This window comes from Stenella coeruleoalba (genome assembly GCF_951394435.1).
Source record: "Stenella coeruleoalba genome assembly, chromosome: 5".
Taxonomy (NCBI): Eukaryota; Metazoa; Chordata; class Mammalia; order Artiodactyla; family Delphinidae; genus Stenella; species Stenella coeruleoalba.
In genome coordinates this window covers 36,417,511-36,437,190 of record NC_137150.1, presented here as the reverse complement: position 1 = coordinate 36,437,190, position 19,680 = coordinate 36,417,511, and the positions used below count along the sequence as shown (strand labels likewise).

At 41.4% G+C, this 19,680-nt stretch overlaps 1 protein-coding gene across 5 annotated transcripts in view; it reads right to left on the bottom strand.

Annotated features, from left to right (window-relative positions):
- Positions 1–19,540, bottom strand: part of GMPS (guanine monophosphate synthase) — a 120,182-nt gene extending 100,642 nt beyond the window's left edge. Inside the window, exons 1-3 of one of the 5 annotated variants that reach the window (XM_079921276.1) lie at positions 19,428–19,540; positions 13,743–13,857; positions 2,753–2,881 (exon numbers count right to left, since the gene is read on the bottom strand). In XM_079921276.1, the coding sequence (XP_079777402.1) occupies positions 2,753–2,797 (45 nt within the window). In that variant the 5' untranslated portion in view covers positions 2,798–2,881; positions 13,743–13,857; positions 19,428–19,540. Of the gene's footprint in view, positions 1–1,024; positions 1,152–1,221; positions 1,594–2,752; positions 3,002–13,742; positions 13,858–19,366 lie in introns of those variants that run through there. The other 4 variants (XM_079921275.1, XM_079921277.1, XM_079921278.1 and 1 more) reach the window with 4 other exon arrangements.
- Between the last annotated feature and the right edge of the window lie 140 nt (positions 19,541–19,680).

Genomic DNA, 19,680 nt, shown 5'->3' with positions numbered 1-19,680 from the left:
TAATTTCTTTTAGCCGGGCCCTAAACAGCGTGTGGGAGGTAAATTTCGCTTAAATCGCAATTCAAAATCGCGCGGGTTCCCGCTGACAACACTGATTGTGCGGGTCTGAGAGAACTCCAGGCCAACGAAAATTTTAACACAGAAGTGAAAGCGAAGGTACTCGATTCAGAAGCGAGACGAAAGAAGAGGGTCTGAAGAAGTGCGTCGGAGGTGACGAGAAACGCAGAGGCGGCCCAAACTACTCCCTCCACTCGGCACATTGAGTTAACTTCTCCCGCACCCGGGACTCGCGACCCCCCCGGTTCCCGGGCGCGGTGGCGGCGGCCTGCGTCCCGGAAGGGGCTCGCAAAGGCCGGGAGCGGGTCCCATCGCAAACCAACTTGAAAAATAAGGAGTGAGCGGGATGGGGGCGGGGCTGGACACACGCTCCATCCCTCGGAGAAGGATGGGGGGAGGGGAACGGAGTGAGCGACCCTCCGGACACCGGCCCCGACCCCGGGAGGGCGCTGACGGGGGCTTGGGGAGAGGGCGCGCGGTCACGCGGCCTCATCCAGGGCCGGTCTCGCCGCCGCGGACCCCAAGGGGGGAAACCCGGCGAGCCCCACCGAGGGCAGGCGGGAAACGGGGTGGCGGGAAGACTGGAGGCCCGCCCAGCTCCAACGCCGCACGCGAGGCCCCGACCCCGCTCTGCCTTCGGCGGGCCCCGGGAGCTCCACAAAAGGCTGCCCGACTCCCGAAGGGGCTGGGTGAGGGCTGAGGAAGCCCCCCTCACAGACAGACAGGCAGACAGACAGACAGACACACACACACACACACACACACACACACACACACACACACACAGAGACGCCCGCTCGCCTCCCTACCCCCACCCTCCGACCGCGCTCCGCGGGCTCTGAGCCCCACAGCGACGCGGGGGAGGCTGGGGCCAGCAGCGCGACCACAGGAAGCTGACGCCCTCCCCGACGCCAGGAGCTCAGCGGGCGCAGGAACCCCGACACGCAGACAAAAATCAACAAAGCACCTGCCGCTCCCGAGGAGAAAACATGCCACAGGCCCCGACTGGAGGCTCTCCGACGCGCCGCTGCCAGGGCCGCAGGGCTCCGCTGGCGGGCTGGGGTGAGGAGGCGGGGAAGGGCCCCGCGCGGTGGCTCCCCGGCCCCGGAGCCTTGCCTCCGTCCGGAAGCGGTGAGGCAGGGACCCCCCACGCCAGAGACTGACCTTGGAGTCTCCGTTGCACAGAGCCATCGGGGCTGGGGCGGCGGCGGCGGCGGCCAGAGATGAGACGGGGCGGGAGAGGGCCGGTGGGGTCGACGCCACGGGCCGGGGCTGAGGAGGAGGCCTGGTCGAGGAGCGGGCGGGAGGCGCGGAGAGGAGCTGGCCGCCTGCGAAGCGCCGAGTGGAGCAGCAGTCGCGGAGCACGGGCCCCAGCGCCGCGGGAGAGCACAGACCAGCAGCGCGCACGCTGCCCCCGCCTCCTGCTTCCGCACTGGCCGGCCACTGGGAGGAGCCAGAGCCCTTGTGGCTAGGCTGCCGAGCAGCGAACACCCGCAGCTGCCGCCGCCGCCGCCACTGCTGCTGCAGCCCAATAAGCCCGCCTCTGGAGGAGGGGACTTCGGCGTCCGGCCCCGCCTCCAGGTCCGTCCGGACCGCCGAGGCCCGCCCCCGGTAGAAGAAACCTGCGGGTCTCAGGCCTGCCCACCCACAAGAGGAGGGGCCTGCGGCGCCTGGCCGCGCCCCCGCCCCTGTCTGGCCCGCCCTTTGGAGGAGGAGCCCGCAGCGCCCAGCTTAGCTGCCCCGGTCCCGCCCCCGTACCCGGCAGCAGGCGCTGAGAGGAAGGCCGGTGGCGCCCTGCCCCACCCCCGCCACTAAAGACGGCATCGGAGAAAAACCCAAGCTGCCGTTCGCTTACTGTTGGCCCGCCGGCCCGCAGCCTTTAATGCGAGAGAGGCTGGTGACACTGAAGAGGAGGCCTCCAGAGAGCTGTGTCGCTGGGGAACGCTTACCCGGTGGTGCGGCCTCATCCCAGGTTGCGGGTCATGGGGGAGGCCAAGGCTGCTTTGAAGAGTTTCGTGGTGACCTCAACGTGGACTTAAAAGTGACATTTGATCACTTAGGTCCCTCAAAAGTTCTACAGCGGGTGCAGAATTTCCAAAAGGAAGGGGTTTGGGAGTGGCAACCTGGTGGGAAACTGGACCGACGGAGTAGAGCTCTGTTTGCACAGCAGTATTTTTATTTGGATTGTTTGTGGGAAAGGGAGGAACTGTAGTCTCTCCAGCTACTCACTGATACCCGTCAATGCAAGTATTACAGTACCTTGAATTTGGTCACCTGTGGGTCTAAACCAGGGTTGGGGAATAAATAATAACACTTGGGGCGGCTTTCCGTTTACAAAGCCTTTTAACAGATATTCAGTTAATATTATAATGTGGCCAATATTTGCTGAGCTCATGCTGTGTGTCAAGCTCTAGTCCAGGTATTAAGGAGCTAGAGTGAGACTGCCCTGACTTCCAAAAACTCATTTTATTCTAAATAATCCCGTGGAAGTAGTGCAGTAAGACTGATGTTCTTATCCACTTTTACTAATAAAAAATTTGAGGCCCAGTGAGATTATGTGCTTTTGCCTCTCTATATAGGAGGTAAGGGGTACCTGACCTGGGAAGGGATAAACAGTTTGTTAGTAAAATATTTACAGGATCAAAAGGCCCAAGGCCCTCCTGGACCTCACACTCAAGGAAAGTATTTTACTTACCTTTCTTCGAGGTGAAAAATGGATACTTGAACTTTCTAAAGCCATGGAGACTGTGTTCTCTTGATAGGTCTGAGTGAACAATCCAGAGAACAGTGTGGTAACCAATAGGAGAATTGCATTAACATCCACCTGGAATGGAATGGAATGTGATGTGCCGGCATTAAGGATTGGCTAAACCCCATCTGTATTAGATAATGCCTAATTTAAATATATTCTAGTAGTCACTTGTGTTTACAGCTAAGAATGTCAGCATGTACCAGAATCCTTATAGCTTAAGTCTTCTGAAGCTTTTGACTCTATTCACCCCTTCCTCCTTCTTGAAACTGTATGTCCTTACAGGGCACCATAGAGGTGTCTTTTTACCTCCATGATTTTTCTCCATCACATTTCTTGTCCCTCTTTGTATATCTTTCCTATAGGAGGAAACGTAAGTATTGGTTTTCTTCAGTATTTCCATTCCTAGCCCTCTTCTCATCTTATTCTTCACCTGTGTTTCCCTGGGGCACTTATTTAAAAATATAAACTTGCGGGCTTCCCTGGTGGCGCAGTGGTTGAGAGTCCGCCTGCCGATGCAGGGGACACGGGTTCGTGCCCCGGTCCGGGAAGATCCCGCGTGCCGCGGAGCGGCTGGGCCCGTGAGCCATGGCCGCTGAGCCTGCACGTCCGGAGCCTGTGCTCCTCAACGGGAGAGGCCACAACAGTGAGAGGCCCGCGTACCAAAAAAAAAATATATATATATATATAGAGAGAGAGAGAGAGAGAGAGAGAGAGGGAGAGAGAGATGCTTAAAAACCCCTTAATAGGCTGTATGTCATGACAGCTCTCTCTTCTGAGCTCCAGGTCCCTATCACTGTATACAACCTCAGTTAGATGTTAAATGTCATAGTGGGTCCCAAACTCAAGTCTGAAACAAAACGTTGTTCAAGACTATTCTTGTTAAATTCCTGTTCATTTTATATATCAATTATTGAAAGAGGGTCACTAAAATTTCCAACGGTAATTGTGATTTTATCAGTTTCTCCTTACAGTTCTATCAGTTTTTGCTTTGTGTATTTTGAAGCTCTGTTTTTAGGATCATAAATGTTTAGAATCATTATTGATCCCTTTATAGTTATGAAATGATATTTTTTAGATCCCCAGTAATATTCTTCACTCTGACATCTACTGTGTCCAAACCAGCATGCCTGCTTTCTTGACTGGTTCTTGGCATGATACATCTTTTGCAACCCTTTATCCTGTTTGTGTCTTTATGTTTAAAGTGTTCCTTGTAGACAGCACATAATTACATCTTGCTTTAATTGGAGTGTTTATACCATTTACATTTAATGTGATTATTGATATGGTTAAGTTTATTTCTTTAATCTGGAGATTCTCAAGGCAGTAAGCTGAGGCAATTGAAGGGCTCATCTTTTTTGCTTCCTGTCTCTCAGGGATCTGACCTTTGTTGCTTGATATCCAGTATCTTGCAACCATTGTTGCATATATTTTGTCCGAGTTTTCTGTTATTGTTGTTTCCAGGAGGGTGCATCCAGTTCGTTACTCCATTCTGGCAGAAGTGGAAGTGTTTTAATGATTAGTTGAGGCATCTTAAACCTGTAAGGTCTTCCTTCTGTTACCTGTCCTATAATATTTTTTTTTTGTCCTATAATATTTTTATATGATTATTAAGGTTAAGGGTGAAGATTGCCCTGAATTCAGAACAACTTAGACAACATAGAATAGTGATGCTGATTCTTATAAATGTAATTGTGTGGTTTCTGGGACCAATACATTTTAAAAGAAACAGTTCAGAAAATCCACAGAGAAAATTTACGTGACTTTTCAGATTTGATGAGTATCATATCATAAAATATTTATTTCAGGTATAATCCATGGTCATCTTATTTCATCTTTCAAATGTTTAATATTTTTTTTCAAATGTTTAATATTTTAAATCTGCCATTAACAAAAAAATTAACTTTTAAACTTACGAAGAATATTAGATGTCAACTTAAAATGTGGAAGGAAGTACATAGTTTTTCAAAATCATTTTAGGATGGTATGTGGGTTAGAAAAAAAAAAAACTTAAAGACAACTGTTCTAAAGTTGATCATACATACTTTGCCCAGAATCTTCTTAATGGGTCCCCATTGCTCTCAGGATAAACTCCAAAACTTCTAACATTGCTTACTTGGTACTTGGAAATTTGACTTTACCTTGTAGCCTGCTATTACCACTGCCCTCCTCACTCTACTCTCTAGCCATATTAAACTTCTTTCATTCCTTAAATATGACATGATCTCTCTTGACTTGGGCCTTTTGCACAGAAATGTCTTTTATCTAGAATATTTCTGTTCCCCTTCCCACAACCCCGAAGTCTTGGGTTAGATGTCTCTTCCTCTTTTGTGCCCCCATAATCCTTTCCCCTTCATCATTACTCACCACCCTCTACAGTGTTACCTGTTCACTTGTCTCTGTCCACAGAAAAGCCCTGGAAACAGTAACATCCAGTAGCAACAAGCAAACCTAGCACCCAGATACTGTTTTCTAAATACCGGTCTCCAGCAAGAAGAACCAGGACTTCTTGGAGAAATGGCTGATCTCAGGACTGAGGCAGGGACAAGGTGACCAGGAACATCTTTTTGTGCCAGGAAGTTAGGAAGTGCTCAGAGAATGATGGGCACATTTCAGAGTGACACAGAGTCACTTTGAAAAGATTTTACTGGCCAAATCTGGAACAATATATCAAAATAGCGATGGTAAACAGATTGTACTCTCTGATTAAATTAGGAATCCATCAGTCTCTGATGATATAAATAAATGATTAAATGAAGAAAAAACCGTTCCGTATAATAGTCAACTAATAAAGTTCAAAGGAATAATTGAGTTAGAAAATCATCATTTGTACACACTATGTAAGATAGATAATCAACAAGGACCTACTGTAGCACAGGTAACTCTACTCAATGTTCTGTAATAACCTATATGGGAAAAGAATCTGAGAAAGAATGGATATATGTATATGTACAACTGAATCACTTTGCTGTACACCTGAAACTAACACAACATTGTAAATCAACTATACCCCAATATAAAATAAAAATTAATTTTAAAAAAAGGAAAGTCATCATTTGGCAACCATCACACAAATAATAAATTCAGACAAGAAACTGATCAATGGATGGTAAAATTCGTGGATGAAAGTAGGATCAAGAACAGGTTTTATTTACATTGTCTCAAAGTATCTCCCGACAAAATAATAATTAGACAAGGAAAATAGTAACTTTACAGTGGAAAAACTTGAGGATACCTCGTTACTCAAGTGGTCGAAGTTAGGAAGAAATCATCAACATGTGTCACCTGATGAATGCAATGAGGCAACCATAGTATTACTTCAGTACTGCTTGCCTAAAATGTATAACCTAAGGTTGAGTAAACATCAAGCCAACCCAAATGGAGGCACGTTTAAAAAAATAACAGGTCTGTAATTTTTCCAGTTATCTCTTGCTTTGCAACAAACACCCCTGAATCTAGTGGTTTAAAACAGCATTATTCATTTTACTACAATTTGGACAGGTTCAGCAGGAGCAGCTGTTCTTTGCCCTAATGTGTCAGCTAATACAGTGCAGAGCACAGCTCCACTAGACCTCAGCTAGAGTGGCTCGAAGGCTGGGAGCTAGAATCATGTGAAGGCTTTCCCACTCACATCTCTTAACACCTGAACAGGGAGACTCAACAACTGAGAGCTGGAACAGCTGCAGCCCATCTGGCATCTCTGTCTCTATGTGGTCTCTCCATTACCACAGCTTCACAGTAACTGGATTTCCTATGGGTCAGCTCAGGACTTCCAGGGAGTGTGAGTGTGTGAGAGAGACATACACACAAGAGCAAGACAGAGAAAGAACTAGTGAGAACCAGGTAGAAGCTGTGCAGCCTTTTCTGTCTAGCCTTGAAGTCACCGTTTACTTCTCTGCATTCTATTCATGGAATAAGTCACAAGGCCTGTCCAGATTCAAGGAGAGGATTCTGGAAGAGCATGTGGAACTGCAAATGTGGTGCAATGCTTGGAAAATACAATCAGCTACAGTAATCTTAAAAAAATGAAGGTCAGTATATGGAACTGTTCTAGATTGAAGCTGAGAGAAATACATGCACCTAGATTGAAACTTTTGCTATAAAGGGTACTATTGGGTCAGTTGGCAAACCTTGAATGCTCTAAGAGAAGGGTTTATGGGAGCTCTTTATTGCAACTTTGTTATAAGTTTGAAATAATAAATAAAAATAAGACACACCATAAAAGCTAATTGTTTAAAAATCATATGATTAATCTTTTCATAAAGCAACAGATGATTGTGTAATGAAATAACCACCCATACATGATACAATCATATTTTTGAATGTCACATTTTATTAAAGCAGATCATTGAATGTTATTATCATAATTATATTTTTATTGATTATCTCTGCTATGCCCTCTGTCTCAACTGTTCTTTCAAATTTTGGTCACCTTCTCTTAGAGCCAAACTGACATCCTGGTGAGAACTGAGTCAGCCAAATCCTGTCCCTTCGTCATTTCTAGGAAAGGGAGGAATGCAATTTTTGGTGTCTTGCCTTTGACAAATTTCTAAAACTGGTGATGAAGAAAACGCTTAACAGTAGTAGTAGTAGTAAATCTTACATAGCACTTTATATGCCAAGGCCCTATTCTAAATTCCTTACATATGTCAACTCATTTAATCCTCATAACAGTCCTATGAGATGGGTACATTATCTTCTCATTGCCCTTTTATGATTGAGAAGACAAGAGAGAGAGACTAACTTAAGGTTATATAGACAGTAAACCACAGAACTGAGATTCAAACCAGGCCGACTGGCTCTAGCCTTTTATTGTTTATTAAATATTCAAAATATACATTGCCAAACAATCTTTAAAGCCACATGAATTACTGGGCACATTTTAAAGCAGAGTAATGGCCCTGTTAACCACTGTTTCTTTCATCTGTTTGCAGTGCCATGATTTTGATGAATTTTTTTGAATTGGTTATCCTTAACAAAATTCATGGCACAAATTCACTGGGTGTTTATATATTTAATTGTGGTAAAAAAAATACACAACATAAAATTTACCATCTTAACCATTTGTAAGTGTACAGTTCAATAGTGCTACGTATATTAACATTGTTGTGCAACAAACCTCCGTAACTTTTTCATTCTGCAAAAAACACATCCCATTTCCTCCTCCACTCAGCCTCTGATAACCACCATTCCATTTTCTGTTTCTATGAATGTGACTACTTTAAATACCTCAAATCATACAGTATTTGTCTTTTTGTGACTGGTTTATTTCACTTAGCATAATGTGCTCAAGTTTCAACCAGGTTGTAACATGTGAAAGGATTGCCTTCCTTTTTAATACTGAATAAAATTCTATTTTATATGAAATATATATACATACGTTTATCCATTTTAACTGTCTATGGGCATTTGGGTTGCTTCCACATCTTGGCTATTGTGGATAATGCTGCTATTGGCATGTTCATATATTAAAAACTGAAAATATAAGCATGAAACATGGTAACTCATAAAATAGCTCACAGTGAGGGTGAAGAAAATGAAGCTCTTCAGGTTTTGAAATGTAGTATGTTTTCTGTTCTTGTATAAGTAATGATAACACTTTACATGGAATTTTAAAATATTTATTTATTTATTTTGGCTGCGCTGGGTCTTAGTTGCAGCACGTGGGATCTTTGTTGCAGCATGCAGACTTCTTAGTTGTGGCATGCGGACTCCTTAGTTGTGGAATGAGAACTTTTAGTTGTGGCATGCATGCGGGATCTAGTTCCCTGACCAGGGATTGAATCTGGACCCCCTGCATTGGGAGCACAGAGTCCTACCCACTGGACAACCAGGGAAGTCCCTACATGGAATTTTTAAATTTAGGACTTTAAGCTGTTTTCATATGTCAAAATCACTTTTTACATAATGTCCATGAATTTAGTATTCTGGCAATAGGAATCATAATACTTATACAAGTACATATGTTACTGAACTGAACTTGGGTCCACTCACCTGCCGCACAGTAAGGGCAATTTACTGACACCAGGTTGTAGTGAAGGAAAGTACAGTGTTTATTGTAGGTGCCATGTGAGGAAAACGGGCAGCTCATGCTCAAAAACCCTGAACTTCCCTATGGCTTTCAGGATAGGGTTATTTTTTTTTTTAAATTTTTATTTATTTATTTATTTTTGGGTGTGTTGGGTCTTCATTTCTGTATGTAGGCTTTCTCTAGTTGCGGCGAGCAGGGGCCACCCTTCATCGCGGTGCGCGGGCCTCTCACTGTCGCGGAGCCCAAGCTCCAGACGCGCAGGCTCAGCAGTTGTGGCTCAAGGGCCCAGTTGCTCCGCAGCACATGGGATCTTCCCAGACCAGGGCTCGAACCCGTGTCCCCTGCATTGGCAGGCAGACTCTCAACCACTGTGCTACCAGAGAAGCCCCAGGATAGGGTTATTAAAGGCAACATTTGGGATGAGGACTGCAGGGTACCTGCCTTTCCTCTGATTGGTTGGTGGTGAAGTAACAGGGTGGTGTTTCAGGAATCTCAGTCACCAACCTTGTGGTTCCAACCAGTCTGGGGCCTAGTGCTTGTGCTCAGAAGGTAACCACCATCCTTTGCCTCGGTGGTGGTCTTAGTTCCTGAAAAACAACTCAAAATATGTGTCAGGGCTTCCCTGGTGGCGCAGTGGTTGAGAGTCCGCCTGCAGATGCAGGGGACACGGATTCGTACCCCGGTCCGGGAGGATCCCACATGCCGCGGAGCGGCTGGGCCCGTGAGCCATGGCCGCTGAGCCTGCGCGTCCGCACCGGAAGAGGCCACAGCAGTGAGAGGCCCACAATGTGTCAGATTGTTATGTATAGCCCTTGAGAAGGAACTGGGACTCTGTTTTATCACTAAACTATTGTTTCTTAACTGCTTTTCCTTTGTTTCCTTCACTTCCTTTTAATTGCTTGAGTCTGCTCTTTGGAACTCAGGGAAGGCCTAGGAGGCCAAAGCCTTTTCTTTTTTTCAAAAAAGAACTGGGGACAGGAGGGGCCTTCGTGCGAGGGCCCTGCATGGTCCTGCTCAGTTTCAATCCCCCCTTTTCTTTGATACTTCTCAATCCTGAGAGGGACAGGAGTGGGACAAGAAAGGGAATCAAGTTTTGGGTAGAGAGGTTAATCATAAATTTGGCAGGGGAGCTCAGTTTTAAGGGGACTCAGTTTCGCATATATTTTGGGCTCAATTTGTAACCAATAGCTTGATGTGTTTAAACTTCTGCATCTTCCTGGTAATAAGCTCTACATTCAGAGCCTCAATTCAACCAAGACACCACAAATCTGAGGCTTAAAAAAAAGCGGCGTGGCCCAAATTTACTTAGGGACTGTTACAAGAGTAGATGCTTTTCCTGAAAGGGGAAACTTCACAAAGTCTGCCTTTTCAAACCTACCCCCATTTTACCTAAGATTTCTTTCCCTAGTGGCAGTGTTAGTTGCCCAAAGTAAAATTCCTTCTCTGGGAAAAACTTGTTGGAAAAGATAGGTAAGCAGCATTTCAAAAGACTATTTAAAAATGTGAAAGTATATTGTAAAGATACCCAAGGGAATGTTTACCCAAAACTCTTTGAATGGCCTTCCTTTCTTGCCAGCCTCCCACTTGCCAGCCTCCCACTGCCAGCCTCCCACTTGCCAGCCTCCCACTCACACATTTGTTACCTCATTCTCCAACTTTCTTCATTCCTTAGCCAATTCAACACATCTTTTGACTGTCCTTCTATGGTTCATTTTGACATTTCTCTGTACCCTTTAATTGTCCACAATATATACATGAAAAGAATGTTTGGTTGTGGGTGATTGTGAAATCGTACAACTCAAACGGGACTCGAACCCAGCCAAAACCCAGATTGGGACTTGAACCCACTGTCTTTTAATTGAGATCACACACCTGGTCTCTCAGGACTTCATAAAGCTCAGGTTCTTTATGTCTCAGCACAGAAGGAATTCGGCGAGAGACAAAGTAATGAGTAAGAAGGGATTTATTTAGAGAGATACACATTCCATAGACAGAATGCTCTCATCTCAAAAAGCAACAGCGGCCCTGGAAGTAAAACACTCCAGAGACAGAATGTGGGCCATCTCAGAAGGCGAGAGGCCCCGAAATATGGGGTGGTTAGTTTTTACCCGAAATATGGGGTGGTTAGTTTTTATGGGCTGGGTAATTTCATAGGCTAATGAGTGGCCGGATTATTACAACTATTTTGGAGTAGGGGCAGGGGTTTCCTGGATTTGGGCCACCGCCTGCCTTTTAGCCTTTTATGGTCAGCCTCAGAACTGTCATGGCGCTGGTGGGTGTGTCATTTAGCATGTGCTAATGCATTACAATGAGCATATAATGAGGCTCAAGGTCCACTGGAAGGCGAATCTTCTGCCATCTTGGACCTAGTTGGTTCTAATCAATTTATATTGTATCCTCAATGGCTATGTCATTCTTTTAAATGTTGTACCCTGCCCCCTTCCCTCCTGTTTCAATTGTGTTTCTTCTCTTTTAATTTCCTTATATAGCATTAAATAATATATATGAAAGCACTCTGTAAATGATAAAACACTGTACAAAATGTTAGTTATTTTCAGACTATATTCCACTGCCTAGCACATTGTGGGTACCCAATGATTTAGTAAAGCATTATATACTCTGTCCTAATTTTTAAAACCATGTACATTGGAACATGACAAGAGATAGGGAAACTTTAACAGCAGAAGAACAGGTATGTTAATCTCTAAAGTATATGTAGCACATTATAATAAATAAAAACAAAAATTACCAAGACCCCAATTGAGAAAGGTAGAGACAAAATTCACAAATTAGGCAGTACAAATAGTTACTAAACATGATATGCTATTTTAAATATTTTGGTATCATTTTCCCAGCCGTCTGAAATCCCATAAAATGAGAGAAGAAAAAAATTTTAAGTAAAATGTGGCAATATTGGAAAAACAGGTAGAAGGTCATAAGCAGAGAAAAATGTTTCTGGCAAGAGTGCAAAATGGCACAACTACTTTAGAAAATACTTTGGCAGTTTCTTATAAAGTTAAATATACACATACCATACAACTCAGCAATCCTATCCTAGGTAAGCGCCCAAGAGAAATGAAACTTTTATTTACACAAAAACCTATATGCAAGTGTTTATAGTGACTTTATTCATAATCTCCAAAAACTGAAAATAGTCCAAATGTTCTTGAACTGGTGAATGGATAAACACACGTTGGTACATCCATACAATGAAAGGCTACTCAGCCAAAAACAATGGGGGGTGGGGGGTACTCAGGGAGGAACTATCAATACAGGCGGCAACATGGATGAATCCCAATGCATTATGTGGACTGAAGGAGGCCAGACTCAAAGGCTACATATTGTACGATTCCATTTATTTGACATTTTGGAAAAGATAAAACTATAGGGAGAAAAAAACATATCAGGGGTTTCCAGGGACTGTGGGCTGGATGGAGAGGCTGGCTTCAAATGAGCACAGAAGAATTTTTTGCAGTGATGAAACTATTCCATATCTTGATTATGGTGGTGGTTACACAACTATTTGTGAAAATGGTTTATATTTATCCAAACTCATAGAACTGTACACTAAAGTTTTACTGTACATAAATTATACCTCAGTAAACCTGATCCCCCTTACCCCCCCAAGAAAAAAGCAATTAAAAAATTCTGAGGAATATATAGAAGATTCCAGTCCACTAGCATATGAATGATAGTGAACTGGAAAAGCAGTCAAGAAATCTGCAACTACACACAGGTTTAGGAAGAGGCCACTAGATGGTGGTATTAATTTTTGTAATAGAGCCCAGGAAACGCTGGAAGCTCAGAGATCACAGGCCTGGAGCAGTTTTTTTCAAAATTTTCCTATAAATCCATAGCTATAACTCCTGCTGTCAAGCCTTAAGCTGCATTGGTTTCTGTGTTTTTGCTAAGCTAGGTCTCCCAGCCTTCCACTGATTCTGGGAAGCCATCAATATCCTTCCAGTTAAATTCTCTCTCTCTCTGCTTTTGTTTTTGTTTTCTGAAACAGACCAAATAGCAGAACTACTAAGGCTGTTAACCAACTTTTGTTTTGTTTTGTTTTTCTTCTTACTTTTCATTACATAGAATTTTGAACATGTATGAAATAAACAGAATGGTATAATGAACTCCAATATCACCAAACGTCAATAGTTGTTGATAATCTGCCATTCTTAATTCATCAAACCTTCATCACTTCCAACCCTCATGCAAATAGTTTTTTACAGTCATTTTTCTCATGAGATAAATTTACATTATTTTGAAATGCACAGGTTTTTAAAAAAATAGGCTTATTTTATCTCAGCAAAATTGAGCAGAACGTACAGAGATTTCCCATATGCCCCTTGTTCCCACACATGCACAGCCTCCCCCATCATCAACATCACAGAGTGGTACATTTGTGATAGCTGATGAACTTACACTGACATATCATTATCACCCAAAGTTCATAGTTTACATTGATGTCATACATTCTGTGGGTTTGGACAAATACATAATGACATATAACTAACACTATGGTGTCATACAGAGTATTTTCACTTCGCTAAACATTATCTGTGCTCCCCTTTCTCATTCCTCCCTCTCCCTAACCCCTGGCAAAATGCACAAATTTTAACTATACAATTCCAATTTGTTTTGGACAGACCTAGTTTGGAAGTTTATAATAACATAAAGCAAAACAGAAAAGGGAAAGTTGTAAGAGAAGACTAAAGAGATAAGTCCAGTAAACAAACTAAAAGTTTACTAGGATTTCCAGGAGGAGTTAATGAAGAGTAAAGAAAAAAAGGAAAAATCAAATATATTATAAAAGAAAATTTCCCTTAATTCATGAAAGATTTGGAACTTTCTTCAAAAAGGCCTAATAAATGTTGAATAAGATTAACAGAAAAACATACATGCACATACCTTCACACATTCTGGTGAAAATTCTGAACTCTGAAAAAAAAAAGAAAACTCCACAAGCTTCCAAATGGAAAAACAGGATACCAGCAAAGGAACAAAAATGGATTGATGGTGTCAACTGAAAGGAAAAACAAAGCACAATGTGAGAGCTCTGAGTTCAGTTATATTTGGGGAGTTACTGAAGACTATAGACTATAGCCCGGGAGACAACCCTTCAGAGAGTTCTGAGGAAGCACTCAGAAGAGGTAAGGTGGGGAGGTCAGTACATGTGTGATTTTGGCAAAGAGGTATATGCAATCAAGCACACATCTCAGTAGAAGATTGCTGCTAGTCACAAGGAGCAGATGTCTCCGTTAATGATTTTAGTGCTTTTCTAGGTAAGTGAAGGTGCAAGAAATTTGGTTCATAAAATTTTCTCCTGAAAATATTTCACTATGAGAAGGCCTGTTCTGCCAGTTTTCCCAGAGCATAGAGTGCCTCATTTCTGATCTCCACCCTGAATTCCTTTCAGGGTGTGTTAAAGGTTAGTGACTACAGTGGCTAGTGAACTTCATTCTTGTAGAACCAGATGGTGAGTGACATTTTTTTTTGTTGGCAATAGTGAACAACAATCATATAATAATATGTTATAAGTAACTTTTTTTGTTTTTGAGAGCTTCAGCCTCAAGTCAGAGGAAGGAAGAACTAAAATTTTTAAAAATTGATATCATAAACATGCACATATGCTTTTATCATTAATAGATTACAATTAAAATAACATCACATATTTGTGCTTTCATACTGGTGTAGACTGACAAGTTTGAAATACGAAGGGTAGATGGGGGCAAGCAAATCCAATTAATCACAGCTAAACAGTATACATTAGTACAAAACTTTTTGGAGGACTATTTGGTAATATATTACATTTTAAATATATATTTCGACCCAGAAATTTCACTTCTAAAATATATATGTGTTTTATTTTTATACACATTTATAATATTGATATAAATTTTACATTTTATGTATGTATTTGGGAGAGTATTGGGAAAACAAACCATCAAACCAGAAAGAACCTAAATGGTCATCAGTATCATAAGTATGGGCATGGAACTCAGTTCTAAGAGTGATTATCTCAAGAGACAGGAAGTGAAAACTACCAGTTTCTTAAGACTTGAGCCTGGAAATTATTCCAGCATCACCCAAGCTGTATTCGATTGGCCACAGAGCCTAGATTCAAGGAAAGGGACATAGACTCTACCTCTCAAAGGGAGAAGTGGCAAAGAATTTGGAAGCTATGTTTTTAAAACTGCCGTATCAAGTTCAGGGAAGATAATATGTTTTTAGGGTTAGGGTTGGATCCTCTAAGAAACGTCAAGAGTTTAGATACTCAATGTGAAGTATACATTATGTATGACCAGCTGGCTTACTATGTGTAGTATCTGGCATTGTATTACATTGCTACCTACACCTTAATTACACCAAGATTGCACCATATCCTACATCAGAATTTCTTGACTATCCTCACCCTCAAAGTGTTTTTGGTCAAAATTCTGCTCTTAAATGAGAGGAATTGACCAAGAGGGATTTGGCTCTTTTTGATGCAGCATTATTAGTTGAATGTCAGCTCTGGATAGCCATGTAGTAACATTTAAACCTCTGGCAGATTGTGGAGAATGGCATAATGAGGACAATTTTATATCATGAGACATTTGGAAACTATTTTGTATTTAATTTTTTAGGTAGCCTGTACCTAATCAGGAGACTAAATATCAAGGATCAGTTTGATCAACCTTAGTTAACCAAACAGCCTTTTAAAAAAATGACTAATCATTTCATCTTTTTTTTTTTTGATGGGTACAAGATATATTAGCTATTGTATGGCTCTCTTGGCTAGCCTGAAAATAGTCAAGGACAATTGTATTATTCTGGATGATTTTAGACATCAGATTTATATTAGTTGTTGAATTTCTTGTTTTTGGGGGGTTTTTTGGTATCATGGTCAGTATGGTCACTTGTTTTAGATTAGAAACTTGTAGTCAGTGTAGACACCTATGTCCTGAACTCCTCCTGATAAGTTAACTGGGCTTTAAAAAACAATGTTACTAAGAGGTTTGTTTTGAATACTTGGAAATGCAGGATTACCTGTCCAAACTACAGGTCACAGTTGATAGAGTAAGTACATGAAGCCCATCTGAATACACAAGAATAGTCCTGAGGGTTTACACTAAGGAGATACAATTTTTTTTATTTATAGTAATCCACAAGTACCAATTACTATATAAATTTACTTGGTCTGATGGACTTCAATATATTTTGTTGTAGCATCTGAATATCTAAGAAAATAATTGGACTATAGCATATTTCAGTAGTCTATGTTTTTTTTTTTATCCTTGACATCCCTGGAGTTTCTTTGAGGCTCTAGGAAACATCAGTAACAGTAGTAATATCAGTATCAGAGATACAGAGTAGGTGTGTTGGGGTTAGTAATATTAACAATAATAATATAACTATAGTTATAAATTGATATATAACTATATTTATAACTATAGCTAGTATTAACTCTAATAGTAACCTATGGATTTAGGGGTTAGATGACAAATACAATAGCAGATTGTAATTCAAATGATTTATAATATAGCAAAGTCCTTCCATTGGCACCTACATCTGAGTTAAGCCAAAATTGCACCTTTCCTTCCTGAAAATGTCTCAATTTTAAAAACCCTTAAAAATCTACAAGTAAATTATTACATGTAATTTTTTTAATAATAGAAGAAAACTTTGCTGAACTGGAAAAAAATTTTTATCTTCAGATTGAAATGATTCACTGATACCCAGTGTGATACTATTAAACTATGTTTACAAATCCTTTGATACTCCTCCCTTCAAGAGGTAGAGCTTTATTCTCCTTCCCTTGAGTGTAGGCTGGACTTAGTGACTTGCTTCTGATGAAAGGAATATGGTGGAGATTTTAAAGAATAAATAAAGTGACAGTATGTGACTTTTGAGACTGTGTCATAAAAGCATTGTAACTTCTTCCTTGCTCTTTCTCTTAGATCACCTGCTCTGGAGGAAGCCAACTGCCATGTTGGAAAACTACCTAATCAGCTCTACAGGGAGACTCACATGGCAAGGAACTGAGGCCTCCTTCCAACAGCCATGTGAGTGTGCCATCTTGGAAGTGGATTCTCTGGCCCCAGTCAAGCGTTCAGATGACTGAAGCCCCAGCTGATATCTCACTGCAACCTCATGAGAGATACCAAGGCAGAACCACTCAGCTAAGCCATTTCTGAATTCTAACCAACAACTGTAAGATAAAATGTTTGCTCTTTTAAAGTGCTAAGTTTTGAAATAATATGTTACTCAGCAATACATAATGAATATAACCAGGAAGGATTAAAATTTATTTTTTAAAAGACACATCTAGAAATTAAGAAAAAAATCTTAAAGCATCAGACAGAAAGAACAAGCTATTTACAAAAGAAACAAAATAAGATGAATATTTCTTTCTTATCAGTAATAGTAGAAGTTGGAAGTCAACAACTACAATTTTTGGACAAGCAAAGATTCAATTTACGTACACACCCTATCTTAAAAAATAGTTGAAGAAATTCTCTAACCATATAAAAATTGAATAGAATTTAATCATGACTATACCAAGATCTTACAGGCAAAATAAAAAAGCACACACACACAAAAGGCTATTTTGCAATATTTAAATCTAAATGGATGCTGACAATATGAATGGGAATTTGTAATACGTTATAAAATTAGTCTTGAAATACAAATAATTTTCACTTACATAGCTTAGTATTAAACTTTCTATTACATAATTCATCATTCAGCAAGTATTTACTTGTCACTTACTATGCATATGTATTTAAAAAAATTCTCAGCAAGTGAACAGACCTTTGATGCCCACAAATGGAACTTAAGAACTACCATCCCTGCAAAAACTTTCCTGAAACATTGCATAATGTTAGTTTTCAGAAATGTGCTATTTGTATAGTTTGGTTTCCTGTGTAAGCTCTAGGTTACATTTAATAAGTGTGTAATTTTTTGTATTCAAATTTTTTTTCCAAGTTCCATAATCTAATATAATTCATTATCATTTCTCCAGCACTTCATTTTTGTTTTAAATGACTCTTTGTTAATCATTCAACATCTCTTTGCTGAAGGTAAATAATACAGCACATTCCCAATTGATAGACGTGGAAACTGAAAATAAACATGAAGAAATTTATACTTGGTCATACTGCCGATTTCTGAAAGAGGCCATCAGCCTCTGATACCTTATGACACAATTCACTTGACAAATATTTACTGGATACCTACCATGTGTCAGCACTGTATTGGCCACTATAAAATCAAACATGAAGACAACATAGGCCCTGACATAAATGAGTTTAGAGAAAGAAGTCAGGAAAAAAAATTATAAATGCAAGCTTTAAAGTAAAGTGATAACAAAGAGTTCAGAATAACCACATTTTCCTAGAGAATAGGAATAGCCAGGAAACTCTTCATAAAATGGGTCATGAGGATATATTTCAAGAAGTTTGACAGGTGACCAATTAATTGGCTATGGGAGTTCAAGAAAATAGAAGCCTAAAATGATCTTGCTTTCCCTTCCTACTTCTTTTCTTTCTTTCTTATTGAACTACCAATGTAGGTGGTATCCTTAACCAGTATGGGTAATTCATGACTGAATGTGAGGCTTGATGGCACTTTCATGTATAAAATGCAAGAACTCTCTATTCAAGTTCTGGAGTTATTGATCAAGATACAATATTGTATTCAAATTTTAAGGTCCATCTTCAGGAAGCTAATCTTTTTTTCCGAATAATTTTGAGATGAACAGTTATTTCAACATTTGCATTTATATTTGTAAGAGGCCAGCTATAACATGTTTTACCTTTTAAATGGTGTGAGGTTTAACTTTAATTACAGTTTTTGTTTTGGGGGTTTTTTTTTTTTTTGGCCGCACTGCGGGGGTTGAACCTGGGCCACCGCAGTGAAAGGGCCCTAGCGTAACCACTGGACCGCCAGGGAACGCCCTAACTTTCATTATAGTTTTTAAGTTTTTGTTTTTAGTATTTAATTACCCAATGGAAAGCACCATATATACAGATATATGTATATATGTAACTTGTATAGGTAACGTATTTTCTATACATTACAAATTACGATACTAGTTACTCAAGGTTAAGTTCTCTGTAGGATCATTTCAATAACTCACACCTGTTAACATGAAACAAAATTTTAATATTTGGCTCTTACAAGATCTTTTACAATAGCTCAAAGATAGAGGGATGTAATGAGTCTTATCATTCCAATCTACCCAATGTAACTAGCTTGTTACCCAGACACCAGTTCCCCTACACTTTTTCCACCACTTTGGAAAAACGGACTACAACGAAACCTAGCGCCTCTTGAGCAGTTTCATTCATTCCATGAATAAGTAGGCACTTTGTAAGGGACGCGCTTCACCTTTTAGCCAGGCCTTTTTTACCCTTTTGGGGGCACAAAGCGCCCCTGCCGGCTGATAAGGAAATTCCGTAAACTTCAATCCCCCTCCTCTCTGTTTCTGCCCGGCCCACGAAAGCAGGAGCATCACAAAATTCCCAGCCTGGAGCTTGGGTATTACCCACCCAAGCCTAGTGACGAGCCCTCACAGTGTCGCCCGGGCTTCAAAGGTTGAACCGTGTTAACCTTAGGCGGTGGGGTCCGACCTAGCTGAATCCATCACGTGGCCGCAGGAGCCCAATGACCGAGACCCACGCTTTCCAGGCCGCCGCAAGTGCTCACAGAGCCGGAGCTTGCGCGACGCCCCGCCCCGGCCGCACGGTGCACCCGCGTTAATCCTCCCATGAGGTCCCAGCCGCTGGGGCTGCGGGTTCCTACCGAGCATTGTTTCCGAACTTGGCCAGGAGAGCGTTTCCAGATTGGCTTTCTCTGGAGGCGG